This window comes from Lynx rufus, unplaced genomic scaffold (assembly GCF_022079265.1).
Source record: "Lynx rufus isolate CCGP_SWC_20201006 ecotype Redwood Valley unplaced genomic scaffold, mLynRuf1.p SCAF_1, whole genome shotgun sequence".
Taxonomy (NCBI): Eukaryota; Metazoa; Chordata; class Mammalia; order Carnivora; family Felidae; genus Lynx; species Lynx rufus.
This window is the reverse complement of record NW_025814823.1, coordinates 211,813,207-211,833,993: the sequence shown is the minus strand read 5'-3', so window position 1 is coordinate 211,833,993 and position 20,787 is coordinate 211,813,207. Positions and strand designations below refer to the sequence as shown.

General features: G+C 43.1%; 1 protein-coding gene across 2 annotated transcripts in view; it reads left to right on the top strand.

Moving 5' to 3' along the window:
- The window catches only part of DNAJC21 (DnaJ heat shock protein family (Hsp40) member C21), a 33,353-nt gene extending 22,721 nt beyond the window's left edge, over positions 1-10,632 (top strand). The window contains exons 11-13 of one of the 2 annotated variants that reach the window (XR_006964731.1): positions 5,053-5,128; positions 5,635-6,030; positions 8,897-10,632. Coding sequence is in view for 1 of the 2 variants with exons in the window: in XM_047093596.1 (XP_046949552.1) it covers positions 5,053-5,128; positions 5,635-5,799 (241 nt within the window). In the remaining variant the exon portion in view is untranslated. Of the gene's footprint in view, positions 1-5,052; positions 5,129-5,634; positions 6,118-8,896 lie in introns of those variants that run through there. The other variant, XM_047093596.1, reaches the window with a different exon arrangement.
- The last annotated feature ends 10,155 nt before the right edge of the window (positions 10,633-20,787 follow it).

Here is a 20,787-nt window from a genome sequence, read left to right as displayed (position 1 = left end):
GTAGCCTCAGGTCCCTGTCTAGGACCATGAGAAAGGGTTCAGTTGACCCAGTAAAGTGGGAGCCTGAGTTGCAAACGATGAACACCAGAGCACCAGCGAAGGGGCGGTGAGTGCACTTGGGGGTTTAGGAATTCAGGGGGCGTCAGTGAGGGACACAGGACAGAGGCCTGGGCTAGGGCTGTAGCTGTAGGAAAAGGAAGGAGAGGAACCACACAAACCGGTAAAGTGTTTCAGCTGTGTTTCAACTGATTTAAGTAAATTCGTTAATGTTTGTGTCAACTTTTCACATCTTTTTTTTTAATTAATTTTTTAAATTTAAATCCAAGTTACTTAACATATAGTGTAATAATGATTTCAAGAATAGAATTTAGTGATTCATCACTTACTTATAATACCCAGTGCTCATCCCAACACGTGCCCTCCTGAATGCCCTTCACCCGTTTAACCCATCTCCCCACCCAACACCCCTCCAGCAACCCTCAGTTTGTTCTTTGCATTTAAGTCTCTTATGATCTGTCTCTTCCCTTCCCCTGTGTTCATCTGTTTTGTTTCTTAAATTCTACATGTGAATGAAATCATGTGATATTTGTCTTTTCTCTAATTTCGCTTAGCATCATACCCTCTAATTCCATCCACATTGCTGCCAATGGCAAGATTTCCTTTTTTTTTTTTTTTTGATTGCCAAGTAGTATTCCATTGTATAGTATATACACCACATCTTTATTCATCAGTTGATGGACATTTGGGATCTTTCCGTACTTTGGCTGTTGTCAATAATGCTGCTATAAACATTGTGGTACATGTGCCCCTTCGAATCAGCACTCCTATATCCTTTGGATAAGTACCTAGTAGTGCAGTTGCTGGGTCGTAGGGTAGTTCTATTTTCAATTTTTTGAGGAACCTCCACACTGTTTCCAGAGTGGCTGTACCAGGTTGGATTCCCACCAGCAGTGCAAAAGGGTTCCTCTTTCTACACATCCTCACCAACATCTGTTGTTGCCTGAGTTGTTAAATGTTAGCCATTTTAACAGATGTGAAGTGCTATGTCATTGTGGTTTTAATTTGTATTTTCCTGATGATGAGTGATGTTGAGCATTTTTTCATGTGTCCGTTAGTCATCTGGATGTCTTCTTTGGAAAAGTGTCTATTCATGTCTTTTGCCCATTTCTTCACTGAATTATTTGATTTTTGGGTGTTGAGTTTGGTAAGTTCTTTATAGATTTTGGATCCTAACCCTTTATCTGATAAGTCATTTGCAAATAACTTCTTCCATTCCATCGATGCCTTTTAGTTTTGCTGTTTTCTTTTGCTGTGCAGAAGCTTTTAAGCTTGATGAGATCCCAGTAGTTCATTTTTGATTTTGTTTCTCTTGCCTCTGGAGACGTGTTGAGTAAGAAGTTGCTGGAGCGCCTGGGTCGCTCAGTCGGTTAAGAAGTTGCTGAGGCCAAGGTCAAAGAGGTTGTTGCCTGGTTTCTTCTCTAGGATATAGATGGCTTCCTGTCGTACATATAGCTCTTTCATCCATTTTGAGTTTATTTTTGTGTATGGTGTAAGTGGTCCAGGTTCATTGTTTTGCACGTTGCTGTCCAGTTTTCCCAACACCGTTTGCCGAAGAGATTGTCGTTTTTCCATTGGATTTTCTTTCCTGCTTTGTCAAAGATTGGTTGGCCGTACATCTGTGGGTCCATTTCTGGGTTCTCTATTCTGTTCCATTGATCTATGTGTCTGTTTTTGTGCCAGTACCATGCTGTCTTGATGATTACAGCTTTGTAATACAGCTTGAAGTCTGGAATTGTGATACCTCCTGCTTTTTTTTTTTTTTTTTTTTTTTTTCAGGATTGCTTTGGCTATTCAGGGTCTTTTCTCATTCCATTCAAATTTTAGGATTGTTCTAGCTCTGTGAAGAATGCTGGTGTTATTTTGGTTGTGATTGCATTGAATATGTAGATTGCTTTGGGTAGTATCAACATTTTAACAGTACTTTTTCTTCCATTCCATGAGTGTGGAATGTTTTTCCATATTTTTGTGTTGTCTTCAATTTCTTTCATAAGATTTCTATTGTTTGCAGTGTATGGATTTTTCACCTCTTTGTTTAGGTTTATTCATAGGTATTTTATGGTTTTGGGTGCAATTGTAAATGGGATCAATTCCTTGACTTCTCTTTCTGCTGCTTCATTCTTGGTGTATAGAAATGCAACCAATTTCTGTACATTGATTTTATATCCTGTGACTTTGCTGAATTCATGGATCAGTTCTGGAAGTTTGTGGGTGGAGTCTTTTGAGTGTTTCACACAGAGTATCATATCATCTGTGAAGAGTAAATTAAAAGTTTGACTTCTTACTGATTTGGATGCCTTTTGTTTCTTTGTTGTCTGATTGCTGAGGCCAGGACTTCCAACACTATGTTAAACAACAGTGGCAAGAGCGGACATCCCTGTCGTTCCTGACCTTAGAGGGAAAGCTCTCATTTTTTCCCCATTGAGGCTGTTATTAGCAGGTGGTTCTTACCCTTTCTTTTGATGTGATGTATCACATTGATTTGCGGATATTGAACCAGCCCTGCATCCCAAGAATAAATCCTACTTGATTGTGGTGAATGATCCTTTTAATGTATTGTTGGATCCAATTTGCTAGTGTCTTGGGAATTTTTGCATCCATGTTCATAAGGGAAATTGGTCTGTAGCTTTCCTTTTGAGTACGGTCTTTGAAGCTTCTGGGTGAAGCTGCTCTGCTTCATCAATCCTTGCCATTGTGGCATCCATTCAAGATTATAACATTTTGATTATAACATTTTAAATTCTGGCCTGACTAGATTTTGTTTCTTTTATCTCCGCAGAAAGGGATTCTCTGGTGTCTTCTATGCGTTTTTCAACCTCAGCTAGTATTCTTATTATCGTGGTTCTAAATTCTAGTTCAGACATCTTGCTTATTATCTGCATTAAGTCCCTGGCTGTCATTTCTTCCTGTTCTTTCTTTTGGGGTGAATTCCTTCATCTTGTCATTTTGGAAGAAGAAAAAAAATTAATAAAATAAAACATTGAAATTGAAAAATTTAAAAACAAGAAAAATAAAGGGAAGCTAGATCCTTAGGTGTGTTTCGGTCTGCATGTTGAAAGAAGCTTGATAAAATAGGGAAAAAGGGGAAAGGAAAAAAAATGTAAGAAAAAGTTTGGAAATTAAAATATAATAAAGTAAAGAAAATGAAATAGAATAATAAATTTAAGAAAATAAAGTAAAAAAAATTGAAATAAAATTTTCTCTTTCGGTATCCAAGAAAGAGAAAGAAAAGAAAGGAAAAAAAAACAGAATTTAAGCAAAAATAGAAGCAAAGAAAACAAATAAATGAACCAGCAAACAATGAAACCCGAATGAAGTTACATCTAGTTTCCCCTAGAACTGAAACTGTGAAACCTTCTAATAGCCTATACACTGAGCAGGTGGTTTTGACCTCTGCTGGTCTTCTAGGGGATGAGCTTGGATGGTGTGGTTGGGCAGGGGTTGGTGTAATGGCTCCGTTCTCCGGTATGTGGCACCACTTAACTTACTGGAGTGGATTGGTATGGCGTGCATGCATGAGCACACATGGGATTGCATGGGAGAGGTGAAAGTGGCTTCACCCAGCTCCTAGTCTCTGGAGCAGGAACTTTGTACTCTCACTGACCCATGATCAAGCACCCCTTCTTTGTCTCAGGCCTCCGTCCACAGCCCACCTCTATCCTGTCCGTGTCCAAGCCGTCCACCTGCCAGACAGCACCTCCCTCCAGAGTTTTATCTCAGATGGGGTTGTGTTTCAAAACCCCACACTTCAAAGACCCCCATGGCTCAGACCCACTCCGACTCTATGAGGGAGGGTCTTGCTGAGGAATGGCCGGGTGCTGGCTTGTCCCAGAAAACGTTCGTGTGATGGCACAGCAGCAGAAGTTCAGAGGTTGTGGCAAATCACAACACACAGCAAGCACCGGGTTTCACTGTACTCTGCATCTTTGTCCCAATATCAGCAAATGTGGCTGCTCTCTGGGGTCTGCTGGGACCTTTGCCTGTGTGGAGGCTGTATGCCCTCTACCAAATGCTCTCTAAGCAGGGGACCCGCTTCTCCCTGTATGGGACAGAGACTCCTGAAACCTTGCTGCCTGCTCCTGGGGATTCACCCTGCTTCCTCACCTGAGCACTGCCAGGTACTGAGGTCCAGAACTTCAGACTCTGTGCTCTACTGTTTATAGAATCCTAATGGTATTGAAACCCCCTTCTTTCTCCCCATCAGTAATTTTGGGGAACAGATTTCCTGTTCAGTCCTTTGCGAGTGTTCTCACTCTCTCTTTCTCTTTCTCTCCAGCTGCTTCCGGGGGAGTGTTTTTATTGCCCGATACTGCTGTGCCACACTCTCCCCCTTTCTGTCCTTTCTCTGCAGAAACGGCTCCCTATGCTCCACGGCTTTTCTCTCCCCCAATTCATGTCTCCGCAATGCATACCTGCCTAATTCTGTGGCTCAAGTTACTGTTGTGTTAATCCTCAGATCAGTTTCCTAGTTGTTCAAAATGGTTTGTTGCTGATGTAGTTTTTTGTTTTTGGGGACGAGACGAGCTCAGGATCTACATACTACTCTACCATCTTAACTCCCTCCTCAAATTTGACATCACATGTGATCTCTAAATTTGCTCTTTAAAGCAGTTCATTTGAGATGTGAAAATTAATTAGGTTGGCCATAAAAATTAGTGAATTAGCCCTTAAAGTGCATGTCACTCTTTTGAATCTTCTTGGGAGCAAGGTAACAATTAAAAGGGATACGTTATTGGGGCGCCTGGGTGGCTCAGTCAGTTGAGCGTCCGACTTCGGCTCAGGTCATGATCTCACGGTCTGTGAGTTCGAGCCCCACGTCGGGCTGTGTGCTGACAGCTCAGAGCCTGGAGCCTGTTTCAGATTCTGTGTCTCCCTCTCTCTCTCTGACCTTCCCCCGTTCATGCTCTCTCTCTCTGTCTCAAAAATAAATAAACGTTAAAAAAAAAGGGATACGTTATTATTGGATTATACAGAATTCTTTCATTTATTTTCCAGTGCTCCTAAACCCAAAGGAAAGAAAGCCAAAGATATGAAGAAATCTGTCAAAGTACCTGCTGAACAACAGGCAGTGGTAGGTCAAAGTCATATTGACATGTTTTCAGTAGACCTTGTTTAAGTAATCTAAATTCTTAATTCTAATTCTAAAGACATAAGTATTTGGTGAACCCTTCTGCACCTACTGTATATATAGGTGTGGGTCCATCAACAGTTTTTCTTGGTGGATGTAGAATGTATAGATAGGTGTGTCATTGTTTTTCTTTAAAAAGCACATTGGAAATACCAAACTGTACTAAAACAGTTACTGTTCTGTTTTCCATTACTTTGAAATCTAAAACCTTGATCTGGTCCATATGGTACATGCTATTGAATGTCTCAGGACTCTTTAAAGTTGATGGTGCTGGCTGATGGGACTTAACTTCTCAGAACAGCTGCCTCTTTGGAAGCCTGTCTTGGTGGCTGCCATTTTGATAAAAGTTCTTTATCTTGAATTATTTGATATTTAATCTCAACGTGAAAACATAAATCACTGCACTCAGGTAATAACACTTTAATTGATGTATTTTTTTCTCTCTTCAGAGTGATGTTCTTATCAGCTGTACAACCTGCCATAGTGAATTTCCATCCCGGAATAAACTTTTTGACCATCTGAAGGCCACAGGTCATGCGAGAGCACCTTCATCATGTTCTTTAAACAGTGTAACAAGTAGTCGAAGCAAGAAAGAGAAACGTAAAAACAGATAGAAATTCTGTCAACACTTTTTCTTTTTGATTGTTTCTAGATTTTAAAACCAAAAACTGAACTGAAATCATCTAAACAGTTAAAATTTCAGTGATCTGCAATTTATTGCATTGTGGAAGATTATTTTTTATCTTGTAAAAACATTTTTTCGTTTAATATATATATTTTTAAACATTTCATTAATGGTTGAATTCTACTTTGCCATCTGAATTGACTTGAATGTCTCAAAACAGGTAAATATTGTAAAGTATGCATTCTTGATTTCTCTTGGCTCATGTGAACAGAAATGTACAGGGAGAATTAAATTATTTTAACACATACAGATGCTCCTTTCTGTTTTGTTTTGTGGAATTCACATAGTATTTTCACAAGATTCAATGCTTTTGTATTGTTATACTTCATGATCTGTGAAAGACTCAGATTGTTTTAAAATCATCGTAGAGTTTTTTTTTCCCACTTGATAACATGACTCCAGTTCTGAGTTTCGAATTATTTCTAAATAATCTATTGTTGATTACTGTATTTTTTTCTTCAAGGACAGTGATAGGTAGAAACAAATTGAGCATACATAGTTATATTTCAAGACTAGTACCTCTTCAAGGTGTCACTGTTGATTTTGAGATTTTATAGGTAATTATCAGTAAGGTAGATCTTTGGTGTTTTGCTCTGATTTAAATTGTGGAGGTGGAAGCAAATTAATGAAGATGTTGCTTCCTTCTTTGACACAGTGACAGCCATGAAGCATTATGGATCAAGGTGGTGGATGTTCAGATTTTATACCGACTTTTTAAAAAAGGATATTCTGCCTTGGGGTTTGTTTTTCACTATTTTCAAAAGTTTTTAATTTTGTTTTTTTCATCATTTAATGGAAGACATTTTTTAATAAAAGTTTTTTCATAGGGCTGATATTTATGCCATGAATTCTATAGCAAAGATGAATATTGACTCAAAGGAAATCTGGAGAATTGTTGAAAGTGAGTGTGGTCAAGTATACGGACCAGTAATGAGCCAGATTTTAGGATGAGGATGGATTAAGTAGGCAGTTCTTCTAATTGGCCTTGAGAGTAACTCTGAACTCACTAGCTTAAAATATATACTTTCTGTTGAGCGAAGTTCTCTCCTTATGTCCTTGAATCCTCAAATGAAGGAATCTTCAATTATACATGAGCTCTAGAACCTGAGTCTCCGATGGCAAGGACTTTCCTGGAAGTCTCATGGGATAGTATTGAGCTCAATCATTCTGTGTGCTTGACTTGAAAATATGCATTTGTATTTTAATTGTTTCCTTCTTCATTTAGAGACATAAGTAGATTCTCTTTATCTTTTTTCCTTTTTGTTTCTAACTTCTATCACTAACTTCTCCTAATTGATGTTTCTTGTCCTTTTCTTGTCCCTTCAGGGAGAATAGCAGCCAGGTGAGAGGGCTCTTCCTTCCAGGCTTGATCGAAAACATGCCCCCCTCCTCTAACAGAACGAGGTGGATTGGCTGTAATTATGAATAGGAATATTGATGAGCAGGAGGACATACTGATCGCATGTACACTAAAAATGTGAAGTCCTCTTGAAATGCCCTATAAATGCCCTTCAGACTTCCCTTGCTTTCGCTTGTAACCACCATGCAGGTGTTCGGTTTCTGCTTCATTGAGGGTTGGTACGGCTTACTTGCCACTTTTATTCTGATTGGCAAAACTCAACCAGATTTTGAAGGGATCTTCATTAGCTGTGATTAAAAGTTAGAGCTCATTTGTAGTCCTATGCATGTAATGTTGACCAGTTGTTTAACTTCTCCGAATTTCTTTCTCCTCATCTCTAACAGTTCTTAGCATAGTATTGTCTCCATTTATCTTACAGGATTATTACGAAGGTCAGATAAGATAATATTATGAAAGTGCTTTCTAAATACAAAAGCTTTATATAGAATGTTGAATTTAAATGCGTTAAATCTTTTTTAGTTAAATTTAGTTGAATTAAATGTGTATTAAGTTTTATGGGAATGTCCTTCCTATATACTAATCTACTTCTGAAGAGGAAAACAGCAACGTGTATTATGCTGAAGGTAAAAGGTTATTTTTGGTGAATCATAGACATTCTATTTCATTTGTCTGAAGGAAAACAGAATAGTCTAAAATACACGAGCACGTACGTACCTTACATTGATCTCATTAAAGGTCAGTGGTAACCATCACCTTGATTGAAATAAGTTGAGGTATGGAAGATGGATGGAATGCGGGTTCTGTGAGGAGAGGGTTAGGGCAGATCCCATATTCTCTCCGTAATTCATTGAGTGGCACCAAAGCTGGGGTTCTCTAGAAAGCCCAGTGAGACTTTTTCTGTTTCAAAATAGGAGCAGTATCCTTACTTAGCAAAAGTACACGATGGGAAAATAGAACTGCATCAAAATGAAAGCTCTTTGTAGAATGGTAGGCAGCACGAGTAAAAAGACAAGTCTCAGACTGGGAAAAGTTGTTCGCAATATGTATAAGTGACAGGATTAGTATCCAGAATACATGAAAAAGTCCCTCCTACAAATCAGTGAGCAAATGACAACCATGTATTAATTAATACCTCAGTTCTCAAACTTTTTTGGTCTCAAGACCTCTTCACACACTTAAAAATTGAGAACTCCACAGAGTGTGTGTGTGTTTAGATTCTATCTATTGATACTTACTCTCCTAGAAATTAAAATAGAAGAATTTTTAAAGTATTAAAAATAGTACAGGTTATGAAATTACACAGTTATGAAAAAGAACTTTCGAGGTTTAATGAGAGGAATTGGCTTAACATTTCTGAAAACTTCTTTGTCTAGCTTAATGAAAGATAGCCGGATTCTCAAATTGGCTTCTGCAGTCGGTCTGTTGCTCTGTGTTTGGTTAAAATATATGAAGAAAATGGAGCTTCACATGGGTCGGAAATTGGAAAAGGAAGGACCTTGGGGGCCAGTCTGGAATCCCCAGGGTCCTCACATGACACCGAGACCACATTAGAAAAGTGAATAAAAATTTGAACAGAAAAAACTTGAATAGTTTAAAAATATGAAAAGATGATCATCGTTACTGATAACCAGAGGACTATGACTTAATTTTTGTTTCATGCTTTCAGACCGGCAGAAGGCAAAAAGTCTCACAAGATCAAGATTGAATGTTAGGATGAAGAAATGAAAATTGATTTCTTCTGAAGTAAAATTGATTCAGTTCGATGATGTCTGTGAAAGTTGAAGATATGGATAGCCTGTGACCCTTGGCTCTGTGACCCTGGGCACATAACTAGAGTCTCCCTTCTCAGAGTCCACAGAGCTGCAGTGTGGACTTCACCTGGGAACTCTCTCTGGAGTGCAGCTCTCAGGTTCCGCCCGGGACTTGCCGTGTGACCATCTGTTGTTAACAAGATTTCTCAGGGGATTCCTACCCTCCTTGAAGCTTGAGGAGCAGTACTCAGGGACCCTTGCGTGTGTGTACAGGGCACATTATTACTACATGGACGCTCACAGCTGAATTGTTTTAAAATACTTAAATGTCCATGAACAAGACAATGGGTAAACTGAGGCCTATTTATAAGTGGGCAAACAATTGAGCAGTTAAAATGAGGGAACTTGATCTGTCATATCAGTGGCTAGCTGTTGAAAAAATGTTGGGTGAGAATCAGCCGATCAGAAGATGAAACATATGCCATTTATAAAGTTTTTAAAAATACTGTTGTTGTCTATGAAGTAGAGAAACCTTGCTGGGAAGCACTGATGAGAAAAGTAATCGCCTCCAGAAAAGAAGGGAGAGGAACGGAATCGGTGCGGCAGCAGGAGGGACCTCATCTGAGTCCTTTTTTTCTCAGATCTGGAGGAAAATATTAGCATTTGTTATTTCTGGATGGTGGGTAGTGAGGGTTTGTTAAGCCGATTTTCATGAAATACTTCAAACAGAACTCTGATTTAATGTTTCCCTTCTGGCCAGCAGAAAATACACCCTCACGAAAGGGGAGAGGAAGGGTTTAAGATCTCCATTTTACTCCTGGCATGTTTTGTAAGCACATGGTGGAAGAGGCTTTTACAGCCTCTCAGTCCCCTTCTTCCCTCAAACTCTGATCTCTCGTTGGCACAAAGCCACCCAGCACATAACGATCATCTTCCCAGCCTCCCGACAGCTAGGTGTCAGTAAGTTCTGGCCAGTGATTTGAGCAACTCTTGGGACGTGCCCTTCAAGGCGTGGGATGTCTTTATTCCTTCCTCTTGCGGGCTTACAGGAAGAGGTAGCAGCCGGAGCTCTAAGCCCAGTCTAGGACCACGAGTCCTTCCGGGGCAGAGCAACTAAAGCACAGGAGCTTGACGCCTCAGAGGGACTCTCCAAGCCCCAGACTACCTACCTCTGCACCCCAGAGAAATCTCCCACGTTACAGAAGCCTCTGTTGTTTGGGGCTTTGGGTCACAGGTGACTCAAGCCCTGACTGATTCGGCATGTGCACGGTCACCTAAATGAGAGGTATGACTTCAACGGTGACCAGGACATGGGCTCTTAACTCTGGAAGGGCTTAGATCAAATTCCATTGCCAGCATTAACTAGGTGACCTTGGGCAAGTCAACTATTCAAACACTTTAAGCCTTTTTTTTTTTTTTTTTTTTAAATCCGTAAACTAGGGATGAGACCAACCTTGCAGAACTGTAAAGGTTAAAGCTTTAGGGGTGAGCACCACGCTTGCACATCCTAGGCATTCAGTATCTGCTAACCATTACTTCTTTCCAATGACCTCTTCTGCTTTAAGTTTTCTTGCTTTAGGGTCACCTGGGTGGCTCAGTCGGTTAAGCATCTGACTTTGGCTCAGGTCATGATCTCATGGTTCATGAGCTCAAGCCCCACATTGGGCTTTCTGCTGTCAGCAGAGAGCCTGCTTTGGATTCTCTGTCTCCCTCTCTCTCTCTGCCCCCCCCCAAGTAAATAAACGTTTAAAAAAATCGTTTTCTTGCTTTAACTGTTGTCTTTAATTTCTGAAATAATCCAAACAATGAAGTGGTAATGTGGAGAGAAGTCCATGATTATATCGATCCTCTAGTGTATTAAAAAAGAAAAGTACTACTGTATATGTTAAAACTCTTTCTGGCCTAATGGGGAAAAAATCTGTACAGGCTGAAGCTGACAATTTGCTATTTCAGTGCTGTTGTGTGACATCAGTGGAAACTGTCCTGAGGATCAGTGATTTAATTACGTTGGAAGGCTCAGCACATTTGTATACAGATAATTACTTTGCCATTAAAGCCACTCAGGGCCCCAACATCATGAATGTCCTTTCAGATACAGGGTGCCTTCTGAAAATAGAAAAGGCTCAAATTATCCTTTGCACTACAAATCATTTGGATGTCACAGAGAAAGCTTCTAACGATTTCTAAAATTGGAAAGATCCTCTTAGCATTTGGGTGACATGGTATCTATACATCTCTTCAAGTGCTTTTTTTTTTTTTTTTTAACATTTTTTAATTTATTTTTGAGAGACAGAGATAGAGCATGAGCAGGAGAGGGGCAGACAGAGAGGGAGACAGAATCCGAAGCAGGCTCCAGGCTCTGAGCTATCAGCACAGGGCCCGATGCGGGGCTCGAACTCACGGACTGCGAGATCGTGACCTGAGCCACAGTCTGATGCTCAACTGACTGAGCCACCCAGGCTCCCCTCTCTTGAGGTACCTCTATTCAAATTTAATAAGAACTCCTAGTTTTGTGAATCCAAAGGTAACCATATTCTCGGCGTGTCCTGAAGCGGAATTTCCAACAGAGTTGCCTGTCAGAAGTGCCAGAGGAGGATGCCTGTGGCGGGGCGCGGGAGCGACCCTGAGTGACAGCGGGGGCCTGGGCTAGGCCTCTCTACCTGCACTTCCAGAGGAGGCCAGAGCAAGCTGGCACCACTCCACCCGTCCCCACTCCGGGCTCACTCCAAAGCTCTGTTTCCCGGCAACCTAGTGCGGAGGACATCTCTGTCCTTCATTCCCGAAACTATCCTTCTGTTCCGATGTGCCGGGAGCAGGTAGGAAGCACTTGCTGAGTGTCTTAGTCCTGCGCTCGTGTTGCGGCCAAGACTGTCAGGGCCTATTTGGCCTATTTGTGTTGTGGAGCTTGACCTTCAGTTTTCAGTAAGGAGCAACGGTTTCTCAAACATTGATTCTGTGTTTGTTTGAAACTTGTGTGTTTGAACAACAGAATTATGAAATGCTGTTTGCGGAAGGTCCAGAATACGAAAAGGAAGACAAATGTCCCCTGAGGTCCCACACATACCAACATTGTAATATATCCTCCCAAGACTATTTCTAAGCACGTAGAGATACTTAGGAAAAATAAACCAACTGAACTTGTCCCCTAGATACTGTTTTATAACTTCCCTTCTGCTTGTGCACATGCTCTATGTCAACTATTATATATCCTTATCACTTTCAAGACTGAATGATATAGGATTATATATGGTTGATATAATTGATCATTTAGGTTTTAATTTTTTTTTTAATGTTTATTTTTGAGAGAGAAACAAAGAGTACGAGTAAGGGAGGGGCAGAGACCAAGGCAGACAGGATTGGAAGCAGGCTCCAGGCTTTGAGCAGTCAGCACAGAGCCCAAAACAGGGCTCGAACTCACAGGAGGCAAGATCATGACCAGAGCCACAGTCGGAGGCTTAACCGACTGAGCCACCCAGGTGCCCCAAGGGATTACCCATTTAAAGCGTTGATCAGCACTGCCCGATTGCTTTCTCCAAAAATTGAATCTGCCTATATTCTACTCGTAGTGCATGAGAGAATGAATAACTTTCGTCAATATGGCAAGGTCAAACCCTAAAACTGTCCACGATACATCTTCAACATAAACTGAGCCGAAAGAGTTGAAAATGTTTTGAGAGACATCATTTTCTTCTGTATATCAAATAGGCTTGTCCTTGCTTTCTGGATGCACCCACTATGACAGCCGCAGTTGGCCTTTGGGAACAGGGTGAGTGACACAGTGTGACCAGCAAACTGTGACAGGGCAGTATTGGACCCTCACAGCAGCCTCCCACCATGTTCACATCCAACACCAAATATTTAGGCTTCAGTGTAATTCCAGGATATCAACATGGATGATGAGATATTTGGGGGGTTTATTTTTTTTTAATATTAAATATAATTTATTGTCAAATTGGTTTCCATACAACACCCAGTGCTCATCCCAACAGGTGCTCTCCTCAATGCCCATCACCCACTTTCCCCCTCCCCGCCTCCCCCCATCAACCTTCAGTTTGTTCTCAGTATTTAAGAGTCTCTTAATGGTTTGCGGATGATGAGATATTTTGATCGTGTCCAGCTTTGATCTGTTTCTTCCTGGTCTTTCTTGGTTACCTTCCCTGAACAAAAAGCAAACCCACGGCAGCCAATGTTGAAAACGTCTTTGAGGTCCTGGTGGTTTTGCTTTCATCAGTCTGTGCAAAGTGGAGCCGTCTCACTTCTCAGGAAGCTTTGCCGCCAAAGCAGCCGGAGATGCCCCCTGGGTCCTCCGGGCAGGGGCCAGGTGATCTCAAAGTCCTCGCTCACTCAACAGCTGAAAAAAAGCTCGGTACTGCGTGCATCTGCTTTCTCCACAGACACGAATTGTGTGTTGAAAAGGTAGCACAGATGAGGATTGCAAACCACTGCAAGGAGTTTTGAGGAGAAATCCCCTCATGCAAGGTGGGGATGCCCAGCCGCATCTACTTACTGGCTGAGATGAGTGTGTTCTGCAATCTGGTCACCCCAACAGAAGCTTGTGCGGCTGGAGAGACATGTCCATGGGGCTCTCCTCTCCACCCTCTGCAGGTACCGTTAACTTGGGCCCCCTTGGTTCCAGTGTTCAACACCCTCAGGCAGGATCCGGTGTCCACCCCCAAATCCTGGAATCTCCCTCCTGGGTCCCTCCTCGTCCTGTTGCCCAGGGATCCCGCCCTCCTCATTTCCTGGAGAACAGTGAGTAAATCCTCAGACATGGTGGCCATTTGAGAAGGCAGGTATGTGAGGAGCCTTTTGAGGTACCTCAAAACCAAGAGGTAGGGATAGCTCTTCCCTCCACTTACGATCAGGGTGGAGGGTGGAGGTGTTAGATCCACGTGGGCTCAAATCTCAGCTCTAGAATTTCATTTACGAGGTTTGTTAACCATGGAACATTAGTTCAGAGCTTTGAGCCTGTTTCCTTTAGAGTAAAATAGAAGTGACTAATGTTACGTCATGGCTTAGTGGTTAAAACCATGAAATCTCAGGGCGCCTGGGTGGCTTAGTCGGTAAAGCCTCCAACTCTTCATTTCCGTTCAGGTCATGATCTCCTGGTTCTTGAGTTCGAGCCCTGCAACCGTCTCTGTGCTAGCAGCACGGAGCCTGCTTAGGATTCTCTCTCTCCCTCTCTCTGCCCCTCCTCCTGCTCTTACACACTCTCTCCCAAAATAAAGAAATAAACTAAAAGAACCTCATGAAATCTCATATACAAATGGCCTAGCAGAGTGCTTGGCAGAGATGCTTATTAAATCCTGGTTTCCATTCTGGTTCCCTTCCCCCTGCGGTGCCCTAAGGAGCATGGATTTACTCACCAATCAATGTTTCCCCAGATCTCCCTCAAAGCACGCGTTCTTCTCTGGATCTCGATTTCTTTGCCATTTTATGAGGAGGCAGAAGTGTGACCTGAGTTCTCTCGTCCTGGGGCCACTGCAAGGGGCAGTTACGGTGACCTCCAGCCCCGGGACTCCAGCTCGGCATCCTTAGTGGCCCTGCGCGGGGGCTGAGCATCCCAGAAACATAGAAAACCGGGGCCCTCTCCTCCTACTGGAGACTCGGAAGCCCTTTTGCTTTGGAAATATCCACCAACTCCCTGGGATCCTCAGCGAGAACAGGCATGTGCAAAAGCCAAGGAATGTCTGTTTTACTTTGACCCTCGCTGCCCTCGTGCCACTCTGTAATTCACTGCACTGCTCTCTACTGCGTGGAGGCCCGTGTGCTTCAGGGAACGTGGACTTGAATCCCAGCACTGCCTCTCACCAGCTGTGTGACTTTGAGTCAAGTACTTAAGCTCACTGTGCTCTAGCTTCTCCTCCTGTAAAACGAGGGTAAAACTTCTCTTACAGTTCTGGAAGCCAGAAGTCTGCAGGGGGTCTCATGGGTTGGGGTCAAGGCATCGATCGATCGGCAGGGCTGGTTCCTTCCGGAGGCCCCAAAGAAGTGTGCGTTTTCTGGCTTCTAGAGGCTGCCCGCGTTCTTGGCTCGTGGCCCCTACCATTTTCAGAGGCAGCAGCAGCAAGCTGTCACCCCCCGACTCTGATCTTCTTCTTCCACTTACAAGGACCCTTGTAATGACGGACCTGCCTGGATCACCCCGGATGATTTCCCATCTCAAGATCCTCGATCACCTCTGCAAAGTCCCTTTTCTCGTATGAGGAAACATATTCACGGGGCTCGGGGATGAGGATATAGATACCTTTGGGGCAGCAGGCGCGTTAGCTGCCTACCACAGGCACCGGACTCAAGGCGCGGTTGCAGAGACTGAGCCCATTGATAATGTCTGCGAGGCAGGAAGCCCCAGGCACTCAGCCCAAGCCCGACTGCCCTGGGCTGCTGAGTCTTGGGCTTCAACTAGACTGCAGACTCCTTGAGGGCAGGTAGGGGCTCTGTCCTCCTTTTCTGTCTTCCGTTGTACCGGACATAGCGCTGGAACCACAGGACCTGCTTCAGAAATACTTCCCGAACTGGATTCCAAGCAAATGCAGAACACACATAGAGAAAGCGGAACGTGGTAACAGTGCCCTGGCCACTCACTGTGCTACAGTCTGTGGAAGACGGATGTGCATCAGCAGAGCGTTTTCTGGATGTAGCACATGCTGAGTCCTCGTGTGGTTTCGCTCAAGGCTGTACTGATGGGATGATTCCTGTACGTACTCTTTTTCAGTAGAGCCGAGCTCGGCTGAGTTCACACAACACAAAACCATCTAAGAAGACTGCTCTGTTCTCCATCAGCAGAGCACAGACCCTCACTTGCCCTATATGCACGTGATGAGAAGTTGATCCATTAAAACCTGAATATCCAAGCCAGGAGCATTGTGCTAGCCTAGTGTCCTCCATCAGGCTCGGATCGAATGCCTTTCCTCTGTCAGTATTGACATGGCCCTTCTAATGTAAAATCACATGCAGCTTTGGGATTAGGGAAGCATCCAATTTTTTTTTTTAAAGAAATTTGAAATTTACCATCTTCCTAATTTTTTCAGACCCTCCTGTTCTTTGTAGGAGACAGATTCAAAGCAGCATTATACTAGGGCAAGTGTAGGGGATTCACTAATCTCCCAGTCCTGCTGAGTGAAACTGTCCAGCCTCTCTCTGCCCCTGTCCTCACCCTGGAGGAGAACGTGTGGTTCTTTGATTGGAGGGTTTGGCAGAAGACCCGGACGTTGGCACCTTGGCCCTCTGCTCTTCTTCTCTGGGTTGGCCAGTGTACCTGTGCAGTGTGAGTGGTCCGGTCTTCCAGTCCCATGGTGAGGGGAGCAAATGGGTGAAGCCTCTGCTCACACAGCAGGGGTGGGTGTGCAGTGCCGCTGTGATACATGGTCTCTGACTCACTCTGGAGTTCGTCAATGAGGAACCATTGTTGCCATGCACCTTCAACTGATGGATAACAAAGCTGATATTTTGATGCTCATTTGCTTTGGTCCATTTTCTCTCAATTGGTTTAGAACCCAGTTGGAAAAAAGAATGCTGTATAGTGGGTTCCCCCTAAGGCTCAGAAGTCCAAGGGTGCCTTTTGCACTTATAATTAGGCACACCCTAGAATTTATGGCACCTGAGGGAGGAGAACAAATGGGGCCCCACACGCCATAGGTCTCAAAATTATAAATCAAGCTAACTATTAAGTTAAATATGGTTTATCCTCCTACCCTGTTATAACTTTATAGTGACCCAAAAGGTCGGGTTCAAATTTTTTTTAATGTTTGTTATTTTTGAGAGAGTGCAAGCAGGGGAGGGGCAGAGAGAGGGGGACAGAGGATTTGAAGGAGGCTCTGGGCAGACGGCAGTGAGCCTGATGTGGGGCTCTAACTCATGAACGGCCAGGTCATGCACAGAGCCAAAGTCTAACGCTCAACCAACTGAGCCCCCCACGTGCTCCTTGGGGTCAAATTTTGAGTTCTCAGGTTCCTCATTCCCGCATTCCCTACCAGAGATTGGTGGCCTGGGAGACCTGACCCCTGACCTCTCATCCCCATCTCTCCCCACCCTCAGCTCCGTCCTGCTTCGTGCAGATATCCCAGCGCTCATGTCCACGTTCCATCTAAACCCCTGCAACCAGTTGCCCTAGGAGAAGACCCATGTAGACCCCGCACATGAGTTTGGAGCTATTTGTGCAGGGGATGTCGGGGTTCTGGGGAACTGGGTACGTGGATTATAGCCTAGAACTTCAGAGCCTTGTGGATCCCTTGATCTCCAGGGAGGAGCATGGCCAAAGGAAGGCCAGACCGGGACCCCTCTGCGGCTGAGGGCCCAGAGCAGGAGCCCCTAGTTCCCCTCACATTGCTTCAGAGCAATGTTAAGTGACTCCTCTTGCATGAAGCTTTCCTACTATCTCCTCAGTCAGAGTAAGTTTTTCTTCCTTTGAGCTCCTCTACCATTTGATACTTACATTCTTCCCCCAGAGCCAAACAATGGAACTTTTGGAAGGGTACACTCCATTCACCACTGCCAAGGAGCCTGCTCCTGAAGTCAGTCTATACTGCACAACCCAAGGCAGCAGAAATACTTAGTGAGGGGGTGTTGCCTCTTTTGATCCCCTCATCCATTTCCAAATGGATACTTCAGCTTCTCAGACCCAGGTCTTATTTTCTTTAAAATTTAACCTTAAGTGTAATTCTTAGTCATTGTCAGTATTACAACAGCATCAACTCATGAACGAATGAAGTAATACCTTCTCCCCATTATCACCCTTTCGGGGTGTATGTGTGGGGGAGGGTCTGATAATAGCATTATAGATTTTTAAATAGTCTATTTTGGAATTTTAGGAGTTGGTTTATTACTCCTGTGGAAGCCTTAACATCTAAAACGTCACTGTTATTTTTTCTAATGCCTGGCAACCTTATTAAGCAAAATCTCCCCATCTCCTAACCATTTATCATTTACGCCTGACACTTTCCTTATGTGCCATCAGCACTTCATCACGGGATGGAAAACGACGTAATCTAAGAGCAGACTGGCTGGTAGAACGCGGAGAAACCATAATCAGTACGGATTTATTGAGGATTGCTCTGAGGCAAGCCTAGGTCTGGTCAAGTGGTTAAGGGAAGTCTAAGGCGTTTACTGATGCCTTCGAGGAAAGAAAGTCTTCCATATTCCCAGGTCTGTGAGACTCACTTTCCAACTGCCCACGTCATCATCCTTACAGCCACTTAGAAACCTGCCTGTTCTCCAGGAGACCTTAGACATTGGGGCTGAGCAAGTCTGCAACAATGCCCCGAAGTCAGAGAGCTCAGACACTTCAAAAACACTCCCTTCAGCTCTGTTTCCAGGAAAAGCTATACCAAAGCCCTCTCAATGTATCTGCTGCTTCTTAAAAGTTTCAGGGAGCCGCAAAATGCGAGAGCTGATAGAGATCTTCAAGTTTATCTATCTAGTTCAACCCGCTCATTTTACAGATGAGAGAACTTGCTTCAGGGAAAAGACTGTCCCCTACTTTGGCAATGGCGCTCCATGGACAGTGATCTGGCGTCACTGCTGGTATTTCCATTTACTTATATGTGTCTTGGTACCTTTCCTTGCTCCAAAAGGCATTGGAGACCAAATGTGTGGTACTGAGAAACCCATACATAAAGAGAAGGCATGAATTTCCTGTGCTTCAGTGAATGTTTATCTCTCACCCAGATACGGAAAAGTGAGTCCTGTTCGCTTTAAAGCAGCCGAATCCCTGTGTCATTGCCTTCCTTTATGTAATACAAATCTCTGTATTAATCCTTGACTCTGTGCCTGCTGGAAGAAATGTCCCCTATGCACAAGCATATTCTTTTCAAAAATGTTTAAACTCGTAGCATTTACCATTTTAATCACCTCCAGGTGCACAGGTCGGTGGCGTTAAGCACCTTCACAGTGTTGTGCAACCACCCCTGCTCTCCATGTATCCGTTTTCATCATCCCACATGGAAACTCTGTACCTGCCAACCAGTCATTTCCCATTCCTTCCTCCCCCAACCCTTGGTAACCTCTTTTACACTTGCTAGCTCTGTGAATGTGCCTAGTCTAGGTTCCTCACATATGCGGAACCATGCGATATTTGTCCATTTGTGACTGGCTGATTTCACTCAGCATAATGTTTTCACGCTTCCTCCAGGTGGTGGCAGGTGACAGGATCTCCTTCCTTTTTAAGACTGAACACCATTCCACTGTATGCATATGCCACCTTTTGTGTATCCATTCATCCAAAAAACACTTGGGTTGTTTCCACCTTCTGGCTATTACGAATTATGCTGCTATAAACATGGTTCCACAATTCTTTCAATTCACTTGGATATATACTCAGAAGTGGAATTGCTGGATCCTATGGTAATTCTGTGTTTCACTTTTTGGGGAGTTACCACACTGGTTGCATAATGGAAAACATTCCCACCAGTAATGTACAAGGTTCCCGATTTTTACATATCCTCCCCAATACTTTCCATTTTCTTTTTGTGCATGCATGTGTGTGTGTGTGTGTGTGTGTGTGTTTTAAATAATAGCCATTCCTACAGGTATAAGTGGTATCTCATTGTGGTTTTGATTTGCGTTTCCCTAATGACTAGTGATCTTGAGCTTTTTTTTTTTTCATGTGCTTATTGACCACTTATATATAATCTTTAGAGAAATGTCTAGGTAAGTCCTTTTCCCATTAAAAAACTTTCTTTAATGTTTATTTATTTATTTATTTTTTTGAGAGAGCACAAGTCGGGGAGGGGCCCAAGGAGAGGGGACAGATTATCCGAAGTGGGCTCCAGGCTGATATCAGCAAGCCCGACGAGGGGCTCAAATTCACGAACCGCGAGATCATGACCTGAGCTGAAGTCAGACGCTCAACTGACTGAGCCACCCAGGCACACCCTTTTGCCCATTTTTGAATTGGTTTGTTTTGTTGTTGAGTTGTAGGAGTTATTTGTATACTCTTGATACCTAGTCCTTATCAGATATCTTATATGCAAACATATTATCCCATTCTGTGGTCTATCTTTTCACTCTCTTGATAGTGCTGTCGATGCACAAAAGCTTTGCATTTAGAATAAGCCCAATTTATTTTTTCTTTTGTTACCACAACCAAGAAATTGTTGCCAAATACAACGTCATCAAGGCTTTTATCTGTGTTTTCTTCTCAGATCTTTAGTGTTTTAGCTCAATGTTTAAGTCTTTAATCCATTTTGGGTTGATTTTTGGATATGTTGTACGGAAAGGGTCCAGCTTTATTCTTTTGCATGTGGGTATCCAGTTTCTCCAACACCATTTGTTGAAAAAATTATCCTTTCTCCATTGAATGGTCCTGGCACCCTTGTCAAGAATTAATTGACCATATATGTGAAGGTTTCTCTCTGGGCTCTCTATTCTATTCTATTGGTCCAAAAATGTGTCTTCACGCTAGTAATAAGTTGTGCAGAAAACAAGAAATGTGAATTCTTCAACTTTGTTCTTCTTCAAATATATTCCTTTAAAATCGTGCACCTAGAGAGCATACATTTCTGAAAGATATTTTCAAGAGTGGCAAAATCTGAATCTTCAAAACTTTAATACAGAAACTAAACTGTTTCTGTGGTTCCTTTGTTGCACTAAAAGGATTGAATGAGGTGCTCCTGGGTGGCTCAGCCAGTTAAGCATCTGACTCTTGGTTTTGGCTCAGGTCATGATCTCAGGGTTTGGGAGATCGTAACGTGGACCTCCATGCCAGGCCAGCTCCCTGCTGACAGGTCTGTGGAGTCTTCTTGGGATTCTGTCTCTTCCTCTCTCTGCCCCTCCCCTGCTTGGGCATGCTTGTGCTCTTTCTCTCTCT